The sequence below is a fragment of the Megalopta genalis genome, unplaced genomic scaffold (genome assembly GCF_051020955.1).
Source record: "Megalopta genalis isolate 19385.01 unplaced genomic scaffold, iyMegGena1_principal scaffold0025, whole genome shotgun sequence".
Lineage (NCBI taxonomy): Eukaryota > Metazoa > Arthropoda > Insecta > Hymenoptera > Halictidae > Megalopta > Megalopta genalis.
Genome location: NW_027476095.1, coordinates 232,477 through 250,221, shown reverse-complemented (window position 1 = coordinate 250,221; position 17,745 = coordinate 232,477). Strand labels below are relative to the sequence as shown.

General features: G+C 38.8%; 3 protein-coding genes across 10 annotated transcripts; 2 read left to right on the top strand and 1 right to left on the bottom strand.

Moving 5' to 3' along the window:
* The first annotated feature begins 802 nt into the window (after positions 1-802).
* LOC143260912 (uncharacterized) lies at positions 803-2,554 on the top strand. The gene has a single exon (XM_076527497.1). The coding sequence runs from the start codon at positions 803-805 to the stop codon at positions 1,895-1,897; it is 1,095 nt and encodes a 364-aa protein (XP_076383612.1). The 3' UTR covers positions 1,898-2,554.
* A 3,663-nt stretch (positions 2,555-6,217) lies between these two features.
* On the bottom strand, positions 6,218-12,380 carry LOC143260911 (uncharacterized). 2 transcript variants are annotated; one of them, XM_076527496.1, is made up of 8 exons: positions 12,088-12,380; positions 11,626-11,951; positions 11,229-11,517; positions 11,084-11,169; positions 10,814-11,011; positions 10,525-10,744; positions 9,986-10,420; positions 6,218-6,457 (listed from the first exon to the last, which is right to left on the bottom strand). In XM_076527496.1, the coding sequence occupies exons 2-8, from the start codon at positions 11,899-11,901 to the stop codon at positions 6,348-6,350; spliced, it is 1,614 nt and encodes a 537-aa protein (XP_076383611.1). In that variant the 5' UTR covers positions 11,902-11,951; positions 12,088-12,380; the 3' UTR covers positions 6,218-6,347. The 2 variants fall into 2 exon arrangements, with proteins under 2 accessions (XP_076383611.1, XP_076383610.1); XM_076527495.1 differs by having other exon boundaries at positions 11,626-12,379.
* Positions 12,381-12,770: 390 nt separating this feature from the next.
* LOC117228300 (mediator of RNA polymerase II transcription subunit 25) lies at positions 12,771-17,459 on the top strand. Of its 7 annotated transcripts, none has more exons than XM_076527514.1 (15): positions 12,771-12,925; positions 13,453-13,588; positions 13,689-13,734; positions 13,853-13,977; positions 14,043-14,262; positions 14,333-14,921; positions 15,150-15,472; positions 15,556-15,737; positions 15,812-15,974; positions 16,047-16,238; positions 16,309-16,503; positions 16,564-16,752; positions 16,831-16,890; positions 16,978-17,091; positions 17,164-17,459. In XM_076527514.1, the coding sequence occupies exons 2-15, from the start codon at positions 13,467-13,469 to the stop codon at positions 17,305-17,307; spliced, it is 2,664 nt and encodes an 887-aa protein (XP_076383629.1). In that variant the 5' UTR covers positions 12,771-12,925; positions 13,453-13,466; the 3' UTR covers positions 17,308-17,459. The 7 variants fall into 7 exon arrangements, with proteins under 7 accessions (XP_076383629.1, XP_076383628.1, XP_076383627.1 ...); XM_076527513.1 differs by having other exon boundaries at positions 15,147-15,472; positions 16,567-16,752; XM_076527512.1 differs by having other exon boundaries at positions 15,147-15,472.
* The last annotated feature ends 286 nt before the right edge of the window (positions 17,460-17,745 follow it).

Genomic DNA, 17,745 nt, shown 5'->3' with positions numbered 1-17,745 from the left:
TGTCACGTGTGCGAAGAACCACTCGGTAATGACGACGTGCGAGTGCGTGATCATTGTCATTTCACAGGTGCGTATCGGTGTCCGGCGCACAGCCGTTGCAATCTGAGCTATCAATCCTCGTACGTGATACCGGTGGTTTTTCACAATTTGTCCGGCTACGACGCACACTTTTCTATCAAAGAATTGGCAAACGCGTTCGAAGGTGAAATAGACGCGTTACCGCTGACGAAAGAGAAGTACATTTCTTTCACGAAACACAGTAAGAGGAATAAAGATGTGATCAAAAAATCGTGGAAGAAATGCATAAAGTTTCGGTTCATCGATTCGTTCAAGTTCCTGAATTCGAGATTTTCATCTTCTAACCAGGAAAGGCGTTTTCCCATACGACTATGTATCGATCTATGACAAATTAAGCGACACTTGTTTACCACCGCGCGAAGCATTTTATAATCAGTTATGCGACAGCGAGATATCCGACGTCGACTATTGTCACGCGAACGAAGTTTGGTCACGTTTCGGTATACAAACGTTAGGACAGTACAGCGACTTCTACTTGAAATTGGATGTGTTGTTGTTGGCCGACGTGTTTGAAAATTTTCGCGAAAAGTCGCTTGAGAATTATAAACTCGATCCAGCGCACTATTATACGTTGCCCGGTTTCGCGTGGGACGCGATGCTAAAATTGACGAAGATCGAGTTGGAATTGTTCACCGACGTTGACATGCTTTTGTTCGTGTAGCGGGGAATACGAGGTGGGTTGAGTCAATGTTCGCATCGTTACGCGCGCGCGAATAACAAGTATATGTCGACGTACGATTCGGCCGAACCGTCCAGCTATCTGATGTATTTCGATGTTAATAATTTGTATGGCTGGGTCATGTCGCAGTCTTTGCCGCACAGGGGTTTCCAATGGGTTGACGATACGAGTAATTTCAACATCGATTCCGTGCCGATCGACAGCCCCGTCGGGTACATTTTAGAGGTCGACTTAGAGTGTCCTCTGGAAATTCATGATGCTCATGCGGATCTTCCATTTTGCCCGATTCACGAGGTTGGGCCGTTGCAAAAGAAACTGTTGTCAACGCTTAGCGATAAGAATCGTTACGTTCTCCATTATCGATGCCTCCAACAATGTTTGAGGTATAATTTAAAATTAAAGAAAATTCATCGGATACTGAAGTTTGAACAATCATGTTGGTTACGTCGTTACATAGATTTAAATACGAGGTTGCGCGCCAACGCAAACAATGACTTCTCGAAGAATCTGTTCAAACTGATGAACAATGCAGTGTTTGGAAAAACGATGGAGAACGTTCGAAATCATGTAAACGTAAAGTTGCTCTCGCGATGGAGCGGTCGACACGGTGCTAAGCGTTTAATAGCTCGACCAAATTTCCATAGCTGTACCGTATTCTCCGAGGATTTTGTCGCAGTTCAAATGAACCAGCTTTCTATTAAATTTTATAAACCTATTTACTTAGGCATGTCAGTGTTGGACATATCTAAATTACATTTGTATGATTTTCATTATGGTTACATGCTTCCAAATTTTCAAGAAAGATGCAGGATTTTGTACACAGACACGGACAGTTTAATTTATCAGATTATTTGCGACGACGCGTACGAGATAATAAAACGTGACATTCACCGATATGATACTTCCAATTATGACAGAAATAACGTGTACGGTGTTCCGATCGCGAATAATAAAGTATTAGGATTAATGAAGGACGAGAACGGAGGTAAAATCATGACAGAGTTTGTGGGTCTTCGCTCGAAAATGTATGCTATTCGGGTACAGGACAAAGACAATGTAAAAAAGATTAAAGGAATTAAGACTAACGTGACGATTAAAAATATAACTTTCGACGACTATTTATTTATCAGTTTGCGTTAAATTGATAATGTCTATACAACATCAAGTGTATTCAGTATCACAGAGTAAATTAGCATTGAATTTTGTGTACGCGTGGATGAAAACTTGCGCGTCGAGTTTGTCTTGAGGGACAATCGTGGAATAGAGATTTCTTTTTCAATGGCTACGTGGAAACTGCTGGTGAAAACTAGAGATTATATTCACAGTCATCTCGACGCGGACAAGAAGGAAAAGCAAATTGATAAGACTTTATCGTTACAAATTGTTAATTTTAATGGAATGAGTCTAATCAAGTTGTTCGATTCTCAAGCATCGATTTATGTTACGAAAGAGACGATGGATAATTTGTACAAATTAGAGTTATGTATGGATCATATGTATTCATGGTTATTAGAAAATATTCCAGAAATTCAGGATAGATTCGCGAAGCTCGTTGACATTGTAAAAAACTCCAATAACGAGCAGAATTATGCGACCGTAATTTTTACAAACGAATTGTTCTAACGAAATTGCCTGATCGATTGCGAATTGTTAGCTTTATGTCTAGATCTAATCGTATCGAAAGCGAATTGTTGAAATTGTGTGCGTGTGGGGGGAATTAATTAGTATTAATGTAAAAAGCATTTATGTATTTTTTCATGTTTATTAGAGAAACAAAAATAAACATTACATTAAATAATTAAAGTACAGATGATTTCTTTATCCAAGAGTTATGTGACGAATCCAGCCCCAACCATTTCACATATATTTCATTTCCTTTTCGACGCAATACTTTTTCTACTAAATACACGTCGGCATATTTGGTAATGCGTATCTCGTATTCGTAACATCCTCCAGCGATAGGTTTGTTCCGCATATCAACCAAAAGGTACGTGACGGGGTTCGTTCGTTTCACCGTCGCGATCTTAAATACTTCCGTTGACCAGTTCGGCGTGTATCCTTTGTCGAATACGGTTTTGAACGTGCCGATGCGCACATAGTCGCCAACTTTGAATTTCGCAGGACCGGCGATCTTGACGTTGCTGTACACGGTAGATAAAAGATGCTTCTCATTTTTATGATTCACGTTTGCAGGTCGCATACGAATGGTGTGGTGTTTTTGATTATTGTAGTCCTTGATCAACGTGGGAAGCTCGTCGATCGAACGATATTTCCCGCTCAACGAGAAAAATTTCCACATGCTGTTCTTCAATGTACGATTGAATCGCTCGACTATGGACGCTTTCATAGTGCTGAATGTGGAATAGTGGTTGATGTTACGTTTCTTTCAGATATTCTTGAAAATCTTTATTGTAGAATTCTTTCCCCATATCGGTTTGCAAATTGTTCGGTATTCAGCCATCTTTTTTCAACACTGACGCGAAAGCTTTGCACACATCGTCAGCATTTTTGCTGTTCAAAGGAACCGCCCAGGCATACTTGCTGAATGTATCGATTATCCTAAGAATATATCGATGTGCTCGATTCTCTCTTGCGTACAGTTGAACTTCAACAATATCAGCTTGCCAGAGATCGTCGAGTCCTCGCGTAACCACTCGCCTCCGCCAGAAGTAACGTCTCGCCGGAGCATGCAGTTCATTCACCAAGTTCACTTTGTCGCCGCTCATGATTTCGCCTTATCAGTCTGCGGTCGCTCGAAATTAAGATACGCTAATTTAATTATCCTTGCGTTCTCGGAGTCTTTTCGACCGTTGTCGCGTCGTCTTTTGCGTTATCGATGGACTTTTCAGCTATTGACGCTTTTAGCGTTATTGGAATCTCTTCTGTGGTTGCTGCTACCGCTACAGTCAATAAGTCTCTGAAACGAAGTCTCATACGAGAATCCAATTCCTCGAAATCGACGCGCACACTGTGGTGCTGCTGTTCTTCGATACGTCGCATTTTTGTCCGTATATTTCGGTAAATTTCTCTAATAAAGATTTATGTAACTGTTCGAATTTCGCGACTATGTTTCCCTCTCCAGTCAGCTCGAGTAATCTCTCGCGCATAGCAGTATTAAGCCTTTCGAACCTCTCATCCAATTCCTTGCCAGTTTCAAAACCGCCTACTGTAAATTTATTTTGCAGTTCGTCTACGAGTAATTCAAGTTGCGCCAACTTTCCCTGATTCGCTTTACCAGTGCTCGTAATTTCCTCCAAGTTGCGGATTTTATTTAATATGTGATTTTCAAGGTTATAAATCTTTTTCGGCCAGTTGCTGTTAACTTTGTGTTCCACACTTGCAAGTTTGTGCTCGATGTTGCCAGCAAATTTCACAACGGCATTCAATTTTTCTCGATCCACGATACCCTCAGCTTTCATTATTTCGAACAATTTATCCTCGAGCTTGACGAATCTTTGACGTAGCCTTTCATTGGTACTTTTATTATTTTGCTCGATGCACGTTTCAACATGTTTCTTCAGATTCTCGTGATTGGATTCGTCGTTTGTCACGAATTTTTGGAGAGTTTCGATCGCACGTTTCATCGAGTGAACATCGTCGATAATTTCATACAGGTCGTACGTAAATGTTTTTTCACCGAATCGATCGCGTCGTCAACGTAATTTTTTGTTGCCGATGATACGCAGGATTTGAATGACTTCACTTTTTAAAAGGAGCTGGAAAGCTATGGCTTTTCAGCGTATGTTTATTTTACAATAGTTTTATAAAATTGATACATTTAGAATGGGAACTTTTCTACTGTGATCGATGTTCCGGCCCGATCATAAGAATGTCACTGCCCGCACGCATAATTAATGGCCTATTTATACCTGCGTCTTATCTTTTGTTGAGAGTGAAAGTGGGGCGGGAAGGGTCAGCGTTACACCCCCCGTCCTAGACGCAGCTTGCTCCAGCGAGGTGTTAGTTTTACCGTAGGGTTCCTTTCTTTTGAGGGTGGTTCATATCCCGGTGGCGCGTTCAGCAGTTCTTGAGTGGGTGCGTTCGCGTTATAAAGTACCTGGAGTTCTAAATTTACATAGTGTGTGATTTTGGGGCTGAAGATTTCGATACATATGTTTCTGGGAACGAGTTTGCCTAATAGTGAAAAAAGTCCGCAACGGTAAAAAATGTAGAGTATGCCTATAGTTCTGCTTAACTTGTTCGATATTTTGTTCGATCTGGTCTAAATTGGTACTGATTGTTCTGTATGTGTCGATGTTTAGTGTGCCGTGGAGTGAAGGTATTTTGTCAGGAATTAACTGCATGTCAGATGTCGAAAATGGTAACGTAACGTTGGGTCTGTAAACTACTGTTTGTTTGAACTCGTATGTTTTTGCCAAATGATGTGAGAACTGATCGCCCAGGAGTGAGCAGTCTTGTGTAGAGCGGAGTATGGTTGGTCGTCGTATTTCGATGCTGTGATCTTCTTATCGCATATTGCATTTAACGCGAGTTTGCGTTCCGGTATAAGAATGTATCCGTCTTTTATCGCGATGATAGCTATAATGTGAATTTTGAATAAGCTACTGGTGCAAATTTTGTCGTTTGTATCAATTGTGTCTTTTCTCTAATCAGTTTGCTGTCGCATGTGTCAATAGTGTTGATGAGGTAAGTGTGTTGCGTGCGTTTGCAGTATCGTGTGTTTGCGTGTGTCATACAGTTGCTTATCCACTGTTGGTCGGCCTGTATGTAGCTGCGCTTGGTTTCGTCTATTGCGATCCATTCTGATTCGGGGATGGTCACAATATGATGTTTTCCGATTCGTTGTGGAATGGGGATGAGGTGTTGTAGCTGAAATATCGGTTTCTCCATGATGGGTATCGAGAGGTGGTACACGAGATGCCCTCGCGTTAAGGAAATCGCAACAGCGGCGATGTCGAGCAGCAACGCGTAGTCCCGTCGGCCGTCCAGCATCGGGGCGCCAGGTCTCTGGCTTTGAACTCCGTTGATACCCTGCGCTAGTATTTCAGGTGTTAAAAGTTGTGTATCTATGATTCCATGCTTACCCATGGCGATAGCAGTCAGGAGTGTGGAGGTGTCGTCTCGCAATCCTTGCGTTATGGGAATCATGACTTCCAAGGCCCGCACCATCTGGATCTGTTGTGTATTATTGTTGAGCACTTCGATGAGCGAGTCGTAGTTCGTTCTGCTGCCTCTGTTAGCTTCTTCCAGCAGTACTCTGATTACTGCTGTCTGGCTTGATATGCTGCTTGCCAATTTGTGTTGTCCGTCATAAATTTTGTCCATTTCTTTATGCAAATTTTCTAAGTCATCGTTGTCAAGTATGTCGAAAAGTGATTTGCTGAGCGATCCTATCGCGTTTATCAATCCTCGACGGCGTCTTAGATCCTTTCCTTCGAGTGTCTGTATGGTCTGTATTTGCTTGTGGGTGTTCTTCATTATCTGCCTCAATTGATTGAGTTCTCTCATCTCTTCACAGCTCCCGCATCTGGTTCTTAGTGATGATAGCTGGCCTTCTATCTTCTCGTAGTCCTTTCTGAGTTCGTTGGTGTCAAATATCGTGATGATATTCCACGTCTCGTGGTATATTCTAGCCGGTCCCAGTTGTTCTACGTAAATCGTCGAGTCGTTCAGTGACTCGATACGAATCTCGGCTTGTACCAGGGAGAGGCTCGTCAATTGAATCAGGGCTAGTAGCATCTGTAACAGAAAAGTACGGCCGTATGTTATCCGTATGTGCCTTCTGTAATCGTCCATTGACTTCCAAGGTGACGTTGTTGTTCTCCGCGTGGAAGGCCTCAATGCGGTAAGGGCCTTTCCATGTTTTGGCGAGCTTCCCTCTTGCCATATGGTCTTTGATCAGCACTTGATCTCCCTGGCGGTATACCGGGTGTGTACGTACACGCTTGGAATCATGACGTTCTTTACTGCGTCTCTTGCTCTCCTCTAATCTTTCTCTTGCGGCCTGAATCAACTGGTGGTGTCGTTTCCTCCATTTGGTTACCAAGGTTTCATAGGTTGTGCCTGGAGTGGAGCTAACTGCTGATGGTACGTTAGCCGTTCGTCCAAACGTCAGTTCGAAAGGTGTCCGTCCGGTAGATTCGTGGACACTAGTGTTGTAGGCGAGTGTGATGGGCTTTACAACTTCGTCCCATTCGAGTTCTGTGTGCTCCGCTGGGGCTGTTTTTAGAAGATCTTGAATCACTGCATGAGCTCGTTCAAGCGATCCGTTGCTCTGTGGGTGCCAAGAGGTTGTCTGGATATGTTGTATCCCAAGATTCTCCTCAAACTCTTGCATTACCTGGCCGATAAAGTTTGCACCTTGATCGGTGAGTATAGCTTTTGGTGTTGAAAATGTGTATACATAGTTTTCGAGTAAACCGTTGACCACGTCTTCTGCTCTGGTCGCAGTGAGGGGAACGAATATGAGGTATTTCGTGAGCTGATCCTGGATGCTGAGGATATGTCGGTTGTTTCTCCGTGTGACTGGCAGTGGTCCGAATATATCCATAGCGATTTTGTCATTAGGTTGTAGTGGTGTATCTGTAATAATGGCGGGGTGTGCGAATGGCGTACGTTGTGTTTTGTTGCGTTGACACACGTCGCAGGTCGTAATGTATCGCCTTACATCCTCGTCCATTCCTCTCCAATAGTAGTTCATTTTGATTCTTCAAAGTGTCCTTGTTTTCCCAAAGTGTCCACTTGTCGGCGTACCATGATTTTCTGAGATGATCAGTTGCTTTTCTTCTGATGTGAGCCACGAAGACGAGGCCTGCTATATTAATGGGTCTCGGCGGTGTATGGAGCTCGCCTCTGCCGCTCTTGTCGTCCTCGTCTTCGTACGGTACTTTTGTACACAGAAATTCATTGAACGAGCCGAGATTCTTGAAAAGCATCTTCTGCTTGAAGATCGAAAACGCGTTGGTCGTGTACGTGCCGAAGCAAGTTAGTCTCAAAAATATGTTTATATAGCCGGACGGTTTCTCGTCGTCGTCGTCGACGAGGCCAAATGTGTTATCTATTTGGTACGATTTAGGCAGATGCTTGTGGTCGTTGCTCGTCATCGTTACGTAGTCGCAAAGACATCCCGACATGGGGATCTTTGTTCTACCGAGAGGGAGTTTCTTCACTTCCTCGGAACACAGCAATATTTCCTTTATCTTGTAAACATCTAATAATATAGGTCTTGTACGTAGTTTCTCTACCAATTCTCCGGGAGCTCTGGTGAATATATATACTTTGCCGGCGTTGAAAAAGACATTACGGAACTTGGCTTCGCGCATCGACTCCTTATTTCTGTCCGGTTTGGTTAGCGTAAAAGACGTTTGAAAGATTCGAAACAATGGCATGTCTGGAAATTGCATATCAACGCCCAGGCTGGACGCATCGATTCCGTGCAGTTTCTCAGGGTATAAACTGACGTGGCTTACGAAAGCTTCCAAGATGTACAATTTTTCATGTTTGTCGGAAACGCAGTGTCGGTTCATTGTGGCAGAATGATTCCTGTTCGATGCTTGGAAAAGACAGGAAAGTGGTTTCGTGAGATAGTCCGGTAGACACTTTAATTTTGATGATGAAATTGATCGTTGCGCAGGCTTGTTTGAGGCCCGCTCCAGAGAACAATTGAATTCGTTTGGAAAATACGAATTTGAAATTGGCGCGTCTTTCTTCGTTCAACGAGATTCAAATGATGCGGTTGACGATGTAAAAAGTTTTTTTAACATTATTATAATAGTATATTTAATACGGACGTTTGATTACATTGTACAAATATCTTAACACATTGCCTTTCTAATGGCTTATTATAGTACATTCTATTACAAAAAATATAATATATTTTTTGCATATGTACTTCTTTTTTAATAATACTTTACTGAGGATATATTGCGAACTACACACACGGCAGTGAATAGATAGAGATAATCTCGTATCGTTCCCATTTACACTTATTTATTATACAGGGTGTCCCACAATTATTTTAACAGCCGAAAATAAGGGGTAGCTGAGGTCATTTGAAGTAACTTTTTCCTTTGCGAAAATGCAATCCGCGGCTTTGTTTACGAGTTATTAACGAAAAACACTGGCCAATGAGAGGTGACGGTGCGAGAGAGAGAGTCCGCGAAAGAGTCCGCAGCACGAGGCTTTGACAGATTGTCGGGACGGACTCGAGCCACGTTCGAAGTATTGAACAAATCACGAAGCGAGAACTTTCGGGATTTTTTTTTACTACGTAACAGTGATATTTTTAAGAAAAACGCTGTTCCTTTACTTTAGAACGTCTGAAGAATATTTACTCATTTTTCGGACCCGAAATAATAAATAATTTAACCGTGACGGCCGTTTTAATTTTCTAGTGTGCATGACACCTCGTGTGTAACATGTGAAATTTTTAAGCAAGGTGTACAGTGAAGGTTAACAAAGTACGTAAATGATATTTTACGTAAATGATATTTTAATTTAAATAATTCCGTGTCCGAACACAGTTCGACGAATGATTCGCAAAGCTAATTTAATAAATAATAATCGTGTTAAAGGACGTAAGGGATATGTTTGTTAGAGAAATATGAAGAATATTATCAACAAGAAACTCACTTATTTCGGGTCCGAAAAATGAGTAAATATTCTTCAGACGTTCTAAAGTAAAGGTGAACAGCGTTTTTCTTAAAAATATCACTGTTACGTAGTAAAAAAAAATCCCGAAAGTTCTCGCTTCGTGATTTGTTCAATACTTCGAACGTGGCTCGAGTCCGTCCCGACAATCTGTCAAAGCCTCGTGCTGCGGACACTTTCGCGGACTCTCTCTCTCTCGCACCGTCACCTCTCATTGGCCAGTGTTTTTCGTTAATAACTCGTAAACAAAGCCGCGGATTGCATTTTCGCAAAGGAAAAAGTTACTTCAAATGACCTCAGCTACCCCTCATTTTCGGCTGTTAAAATAATTGTGGGACACCCTGTATATTACAATTTACTTGCTATAAATTTTAACCAAAAAACAAAACATAAGAGCAAGATAGTAATGTAAGACTGTAAATATCAGAAACAAATAATAAAGTGATTCTTGAAACAATTGTACTATTACCTTTACACGATTTGTTAGTGTAAAAGTATTAAATTAATTTTTTTTCTAAGTATCTTAGCTTAATCTTATACATATTCCGAAGACATAATTCACTTTTAAATTGCTTACTTAATACGTAAAAATTATTTAAAATATATGATTTTTCTTACTTGATCTTGAGGGTGTAGAACAGAATACATTTTTCATGTTCTCTTTCCAGTCAGTCTGTTGGACGTCGTCCGTCAATAAAAGTCGTTCACTGTAACAAATCTTTTGCTTCACTGGAGTATTGTTACAGCTGCCAGTTATATTCGTTGCACTATTCATACTATAAGTCTGATAACCGGTGTCTTGTACAGAGTTTGAAACACTTTGTTGGTCAGACATGCCTAATTTAGTAAATGTGTAAATATCGTTTCGATCTTTCGAAGGAAGTTCTACGTCCTCAGTCTCAAAGTTCTTTTCGATATAAGGCGAATTTTTCGCGACAATTTTCGTCCCGGGCGAGTTATTAATTTGAGCATGCTCGGAGTTATTGTCGAAATTTAGGAACTTATGAATTTCGTATTCTGCCACTGATGTCATAACGTTGTCAAAGGACACATCTAAAAGGTCGAGAAAACATAAATATTATGTTCAAATGTATTATATAAAAATATACAAATAAAAGCATGTACAAATTTAATGAAAATAATGTTGTAGGGAATACCTGAAGAATTATCATTTGAGTATTCGTTATCTTCCTCGCTGGATTGATCCACACTCATTTCTGTGACAAAGTCTAATCGGACAACTGAACGATTTCGAAATTGTATACTTTCGCAAGACATGTTATTTGCTCTTTTATGTATTGGAGATATGTTCGGAGAAGATAAATTATCAAGAACAATTTCAGATGTATCGAAACGATTTTCTGAATCTTGTGATGGCTAGAAGTAAATTTTATTGAAGTCTACCCAAAATTAAGAGATCCATTAATAATAAGAATTTCAAGTTACTTTGAATGGAACTCCATCTGCTAGCATGCCACTTTGTGGATGACTGGAAGACAATATAAGAGATTCATTCAATTTCACAGATGACACAGATTCAGAAAAGTTTTCCTCTTTATCCAAATATTCATCGTGGTTGCAGAATAACTTTCTTCTCAAGGAGTTATTGCTCGAGTTCGAGTCATCACTCTCAAGATTCTGTTCCTGAAAAATAGAAAAAAATCAGCAAAAAATTTATTATATTTAAATCACTCTGATTGCAATCTTTTTGTTTACTTGAGTGAATGTCAAATAAGGTTTTAAAACTTCTTCAACGTGCGATGGTAAATCAGGCGGCAACGATAATAGTGTTTGACTCCATCCTGAGAAAATATAAAATTTAAGCAATAGGAATGCGATGTGCAAAATTTATAGTAATTACCATCTTTCTTCAATTTGGAAGATACTGCATTCATGTTACTAGATGCTCTAGTTGGAGTGTCTGTTTTAATTTTCATTCTACTGTCTTTCTTCTTTATTTCCCATGGGCTTGGAATGATTTTATTCTCCTTAAAAAATCGATCGATAGCTGCTTGAGCTTTTACTTCAGTTTCTTCATCGATACAGTGTACCTGTTGCTCAGGAAATTCTTCTATACTTGCTGGCTGTATCATGGCCAGTTCATCCACGCACCATGCAAAATCTGGAGACTGCTGGGACGAATTTGAAACCTGCGTGAACAATATCGTAAGAAAATATTAATTTAAAAAATGGCATTATCCATCAAATTAAAACTCTATTTTACATTTCGGCAAGTTACAAAATATTTTAAAGATTACCTTACTAAACACAGTCGGACTAATTACAGATAAATGCAGTCTACTAGTTAAATCAGTCTCAAATGGATTTCTTGCCATAAACGTTGTTAGTCCTGATGGTGGAGTAATATGACTAGGAAGCACACTGAAACAACTTATATTGTTTTGACATGTTGCGTGCGTTGAAATTGAATCATGCCGTTTCACAGGTGTCTTGTACATTATAGGGCTCTTCATTGCTATGCCGTCATGCTTGTTTTCATTCTTAATCGGTGTTGTCCACTTCAATTGCTCCATTTTAACGTAATTATAAAAACTTACGGAAATAATTATGGCAAATAGAGTAGCTATAAACGAAAATTCAAATGTTGATTGAAAATATTATATTTTCGTTTCTTTTCACGATAAATATATTTATTTTTCAAATAACTAAGAAAACAATGCTCTTGATTAAGAAAAACTGTTGTAAATTGTTTGGAATACTTAGGTGTTCACTATCGAGAATGTTGTAACGTCTTTTATCTTTTCGTCCTTTCAATCTATAACCGTTACTGCATAAAATAAACTTAAATATTTCATGAACTTTCTTATTGGATCATTAGTTTTATTTTATGCACAACGGTAGAACGCTACATAATGCCATTCCTGTAATTCAGGAATCTGTTTACGAATTTGAATTATTTTAAATCAACGAACTGTAATCACATGACCATGTCATAAATTACACTGAATCACACTCTCAGCGATTTCCACGGAAGACAAACGGGAATATAGTCTAACAACTAAAGACAACTGATGTCCTAGGGCTCGATGGTGGCGGTCTGCAGTGAGTCCAACAGGTACTTTCCTGTGCGTGAATTAACGTATTTCTGATTAATACAATTTTTACGCAATTAGTACAAATGTCCATACTACTTCTAATAGTAATTTAGTAATTTATAATAGAATCTTTAAATTCTTATTTTCTGTTTCTTTTTCTACGATAGTGGCGGTGCTAGTGGCAGAATCAAGAAGCTTTATTTAGTTACTGTACAGCGCCAATTAGTCAGTGGCAAAATGCCCAAACTGTTTGCCAAACAGTAGCGTCACCTGTGGCGAAATTTAAAAGCTCTGTTTTGGCTAGCAGTTTCAGCTAATATGACATTCTTTCAATAATTTGAACATTGTGAAAGCAAGCTTTAAGCTCTCAAGTTTGCATTACCAACCTTCCAAAATAACATATATATTCTGGTATTGCTTTAGACGATTTTTGTTTTACCAGTTCAGTTTAATTGACAAGAATATTAAATATCAGTAATTATTAGATTGTATGTAACTTGAGGTATAAAACAATTTTTAACAATTTATCTTTGTCTTTAAATAAAATTTGTCAGTGCTGATTCCCAACTCATTACGTAGAGAGAATTTAGAAACACAAAACCAACTTCGATACTTTCATGTTATAAATGTTTTCACTGCGTAATATTTACTGTTAATAAATCATTTAATGATTGTTAAGCATCGTTTTGTGTTTGGTTGACGATTTAATGCAATTGTGGTAATTAGTAATTTTGTGGAATTGTTAAGAATGTCTTTAACCTACAAAGTTGTGGTATTGTTTGCATAGACAAATATCAGCTGTCACTTTTAACTGCTCTCAAACACATACTTTGTAGTATAATTTACGAGCAGTCTGATGTAAATTCTAAGCAAGTCCAATTCATTTTTATTAGATTGTAAACGTTTGTATCAAAAATACTGTAAAATTTTTATTTTTTTGTATCTTTCATATTAGAAGCATTAATAATCCGACTCTTGCCAAGAGTAAGTACGTCTATTAACATTTACATATTTTTCATATTCTGGCAGATAATATAACAAAAATGGTGGCTGGTCCTACGGAACATGGAACGCAGGCAGATGTAATATTTGTCATTGAAGGCACAGCTGTAAATGGAGCCTATCTTAATGATCTCAGAACTAATTATGTGGGTCCAACGCTCGAGTATGTTCTAAGTTACATATTTGTATTTTTATGCTTTGTTTTATAAAATAGGGTCCTTTTGCATTTACATTTATTCATCTGCAATTTTTGTATTTTACAGATATTTCAATCAAGGTCCCATCGAAGATAGGGAATATGTGTCCGAGGTAAAATAATAAATGGTTCATTATCTTATTGCAGAATATATAATTACATCTGATAAATATCAATGTAATTTGTATTAAATTTGATGACTATTAATAAGTTGTTTCTATTTCTCTTTAGAATAGTTCAACATTGTATGGTATAGTGATATACCATGCTGCCGACTGTTTGCCAGCACCATGTACAGAAACTTTTGGGCCGTATGCCAATCCTCACAAGTTACAACTTGTTCTTGATAAGTTAGAGTAAGTAATGCAATTTGTTATGTAATAGTTTCTCTGTTTATATGAGGTCTTTTATAATCGAATAGGATGGTTGGTGGGAAAGGTGAGTCGTATGCAAATATTGGAGAAGGTCTTGCTACTGGATTGCAATGCTTCGAGGACTTACAGTTACGACGTGAACCGAATACAGCATCACAGAAACATTGTATTCTGATTTGTAATTCTCCTCCTTATCAGACGGTCATACAAGAGTCGTATAAATTTGCTGGCCATACCATAGAGCAGGTGGCTACTTTGTATCAAGAGGTACACAAATACAAATAATTTCAATATACAAATTGTATCATAGATCTATAGCAATATTTTCTCATTACAGAGGAACATTAATCTTTCAATATTATCACCAAGAAAAATACCCGCACTGTTTAAAATGTTCGAAAAAGCTGGAGGTGACCTACAGTCGTCGCAAACTAAAAATTATGCTAAAGATCCACGACATTTGGTGCTGCTACGTAATTACAATTTGAAAGAAAGGCCTGTTAGTCCTCCAATTGGCGGTGCTGTTCATAACAATCCGGGCACAGCTGCACAAATTCCGTTGAGCCCATTGCAAAGCAATGACAGTCCAAATACGAATCAAGTTCAACAAAATATTGCTCAGCCAACCCAGTCACAAGGTCCTCCATTCAGAAATCAAACGCCCCAAAATATTGCTCCAGTTCATCAAACGGTGGTACCAATTCCGACTGTTATGAGTACTGGAAGACCACCCTACAATCCTCAAATATCCGCTCCACCAACTTATCACCCACCAGCACAAACAAGAACAGGCCCAAGATGGAGACCTTTTGTGACACCAGGAAACACTGGAGCCGCGAATCCTCAGAGCAGTGCCTTGATAGCACAGTTAAATCAGCCTCCTTCGTTGGGTCTTAATGTAACACCATTTGGTCAAAGAATGGACGGTAATAATGGATTCAAACTTTTAATAAATTTAGTCAGTAGAAAAGTGCTTAGCTGATTTGCAATATAATTAACGTATTTATTTGATGTAGTATTAATTATTATCGCCAGTAATTGTAGACAGTATCACAGCATATAGGATCATTTTATATTATTCGTGTTAAAAATTCGATCTTCTTACTTCTTTTCAGTTCTTCATAGTACTCACATGTTGCATGCACTTTCAGTAGCCAACACCAACGTTATGGCTGCCAATGCGCAACAGCAGCAACAACAACAGCAACAGCAGCAACTTACACAACAGCAGCATCAGCAAGTGAGATTCACGATGCAATTGCAGCAGCAACAACAGCAACAGCAAAATGTGCAACAACAGTCTTCGATGCCTATGTCGGCCCAACAAAATCATGGACAGGGCACGCCGCAACTTACAGTATCATGCGTTAGTCAATCCGTGCCTACTCAAGTTCCACAAACAGTTACTACTTCGCAAACACAGGCATCGGTATCGTCGGTTACTCAGCAGCAGCAAGTGCTACATTCTCAAGCACAGGTAGTTTTTTAAAGAGTATCTTGCATGATTTTTTTTTATTCATTTTAATTGGAGAATCTTTTATAAGTATGTGACTGTTCTAGGGTAATATAAGTAGTGGACCTGTAGCTGGCCCACAGATTTCAGCACCAAGAGAAAGACATACGATATGGCACGGCATGATCGAGTGGGTTGAGAAAGCTAAAGCACCTGCGGATACGCAAAAACAGACCAGACATCTACCTTGTCATGTTTCTGCAAATTCTAAAGACGGCGATCCAGAATTGTAAGTCCCTTCTGGGAATAAATAGCTGTGCTATAAGCATTTTTGTCAGGTTAATATTCTCGATTGGTTTATAGGAAAGCCGACACCTGGCCGCAAAAGCTCCTTATGCAACTGATGCCTAAACATTTGATAGGCAACATTGGTGGATCTTATCTGAAGAATTCTAAGTCCGTTTTGTTCCATCCAGCACAATGCGAGGCACTGGAATCCTTGACTAAAGTTATGAGCTCCGGATTTGTTAGTATCCCATATACATTTTTATAAAATATATTAATTTGATCAGACATCGAAATAGCAGTCAAATTACAGGCAGGTTGTGTTCACTTCACCTTTCCTGCGCCACCATCGACTTGCGACATAAAAGTACTTATTCTCCTGTACACGGCTGAAAAAAGAACATATTTAGGATTTATTCCAAACGATCAGTCAGGTTTTGTGGACCGTCTTCGAAAAGTAATTCAGCAACAGAAAACGTCTCACGCTTCCATGAGACAAGGACAAGTTAGTCTACATTTTGATATGGTCAATTAACGATTTCCAGAAATAGACATGTGTTAATTAAATATCATAGGCTGGTCCTGCACAAGGAAATGCGATAACTGGACCCATGCCAACCACGGGCACATCGCAAGGTGGCATTCTTATGTCTCAAACAAACACTATGGCAATGGGAGGAGGTCAAATAACTCAAAATGTTGTCCCCACTAACGCTGCACAACAAACATTGACATCGTCCGTTGGACCACAAAGCCAAATTAGTATGCAGGTGAATAGCACAATAAAAATGACATTAGTTGGATAAAAAACTGTATGATTAATATATTAGCAGACCGGGCAAATAACTGGACCTCAAGTTGCACAACCTTCTGGCACAATGATAGGCCAACAGAGACCACCGTTCGATGACTTGGAAATAGCTAGGCGTCAGAACCTGTTGAAAATCCAACATTTGAGGCAAACGCTAGAAGCTGCACAGCAACAGGAAGCACAATATAAGTCTCAGTTAGAAGTAAATGTAAATATGAAAAATGCTAAAATCATATTAACAAAAAGTATTGAACTCTGATATTATGTACATAAATTTCATTTATAGATTCAACAAAATTTGGAAGTAGCACAACAGCAAGAAATGCAGTATAAACAACAGTTAGAGGTGAAGCGCTTTGATTGTGAAAGATTGTTTCTCTCATTGTATATTTTACTTGCAATTAGAAGAAACTGAACAAAGATTTTGTTATAGGCTCAGCAAGCGCAAAGAGCTCTTAATCCTGTCGGTATGGCCAATCAACAGGCAAACGCGCCAAGATTGATGCGCCCTGGTTCAAATATGGGTCTCAGACATTTATTACAACAAGTATGACAACGTACAATTGATTTAAACCATTAGATAATTAATTTGTTTACATATATTAATTCTTTTCTATAGCCACAACCACCATACAGGCAAGTACTTGGACTACAACAACAAATTGTTGCTGCCAGAGGACAAATGCCAACTAGGCCTATGGCACCTGGTAATTCACAGAATCAACAATTTGAAGATGTTAACAATTATGATTTCCTCGGATAAGCGATTTAGATAGTAAAAATTTTTATAACGAAACGATGTATTTAAGTAAACTATTTGCTATTTTACATAAGTATTATATAAATATGTTTGTTAAGACTGTAAATCATGTATTACTTTTTATGATCAAAGAAATTAACAGAATTACGAATGAATTGAGAGAATTATTAATATGCGATCTAATAAATTAATTCATAAATCTTGACGTAATTTCTACAGAAACAATGTTTGTTCGCATGTAACAATTTTTTGTTGATAAACCTAAAAGCACGTGGTAGGAAACAGGAAGGTTATGTGTCATACAGTTGAACGTGGTAACTAAAAGAACCTGTTGCGTGGAATAATTACAAGCATACAAGGTTTTGAGATTGTATATACGTGCAGATGATACTGTAAGTTACTATGTATACTCGTTATATAATAAATAAACTTGTCTTAAAT

Coding starts and splice junctions, on each gene's coding strand:
- LOC143260912 (XM_076527497.1), top strand. CDS start 803: ATGTCGACGTACGATTCGGCCGAACCGTCCAGCTATCTGATGTATTTC.
- LOC117228300 (XM_076527509.1), top strand. CDS start 13,467: ATGGTGGCTGGTCCTACGGAACATGGAACGCAGGCAGATGTAATATTT. Junction 13,735..13,852: donor ATAGGGAATATGTGTCCGAG/GTAAAATAATAA, acceptor ATTTCTCTTTAG/AATAGTTCAACATTGTATGG. Junction 15,473..15,555: donor TGCTACATTCTCAAGCACAG/GTAGTTTTTTAA, acceptor TGACTGTTCTAG/GGTAATATAAGTAGTGGACC.
- LOC143260911 (XM_076527496.1), bottom strand. CDS start 11,901: ATGGAGCAATTGAAGTGGACAACACCGATTAAGAATGAAAACAAGCAT. Junction 11,518..11,625: donor GTCCGACTGTGTTTAGTAAG/GTAATCTTTAAA, acceptor TTGTTCACGCAG/GTTTCAAATTCGTCCCAGCA. Junction 10,745..10,813: donor CAGATGGAGTTCCATTCAAA/GTAACTTGAAAT, acceptor ATTTACTTCTAG/CCATCACAAGATTCAGAAAA.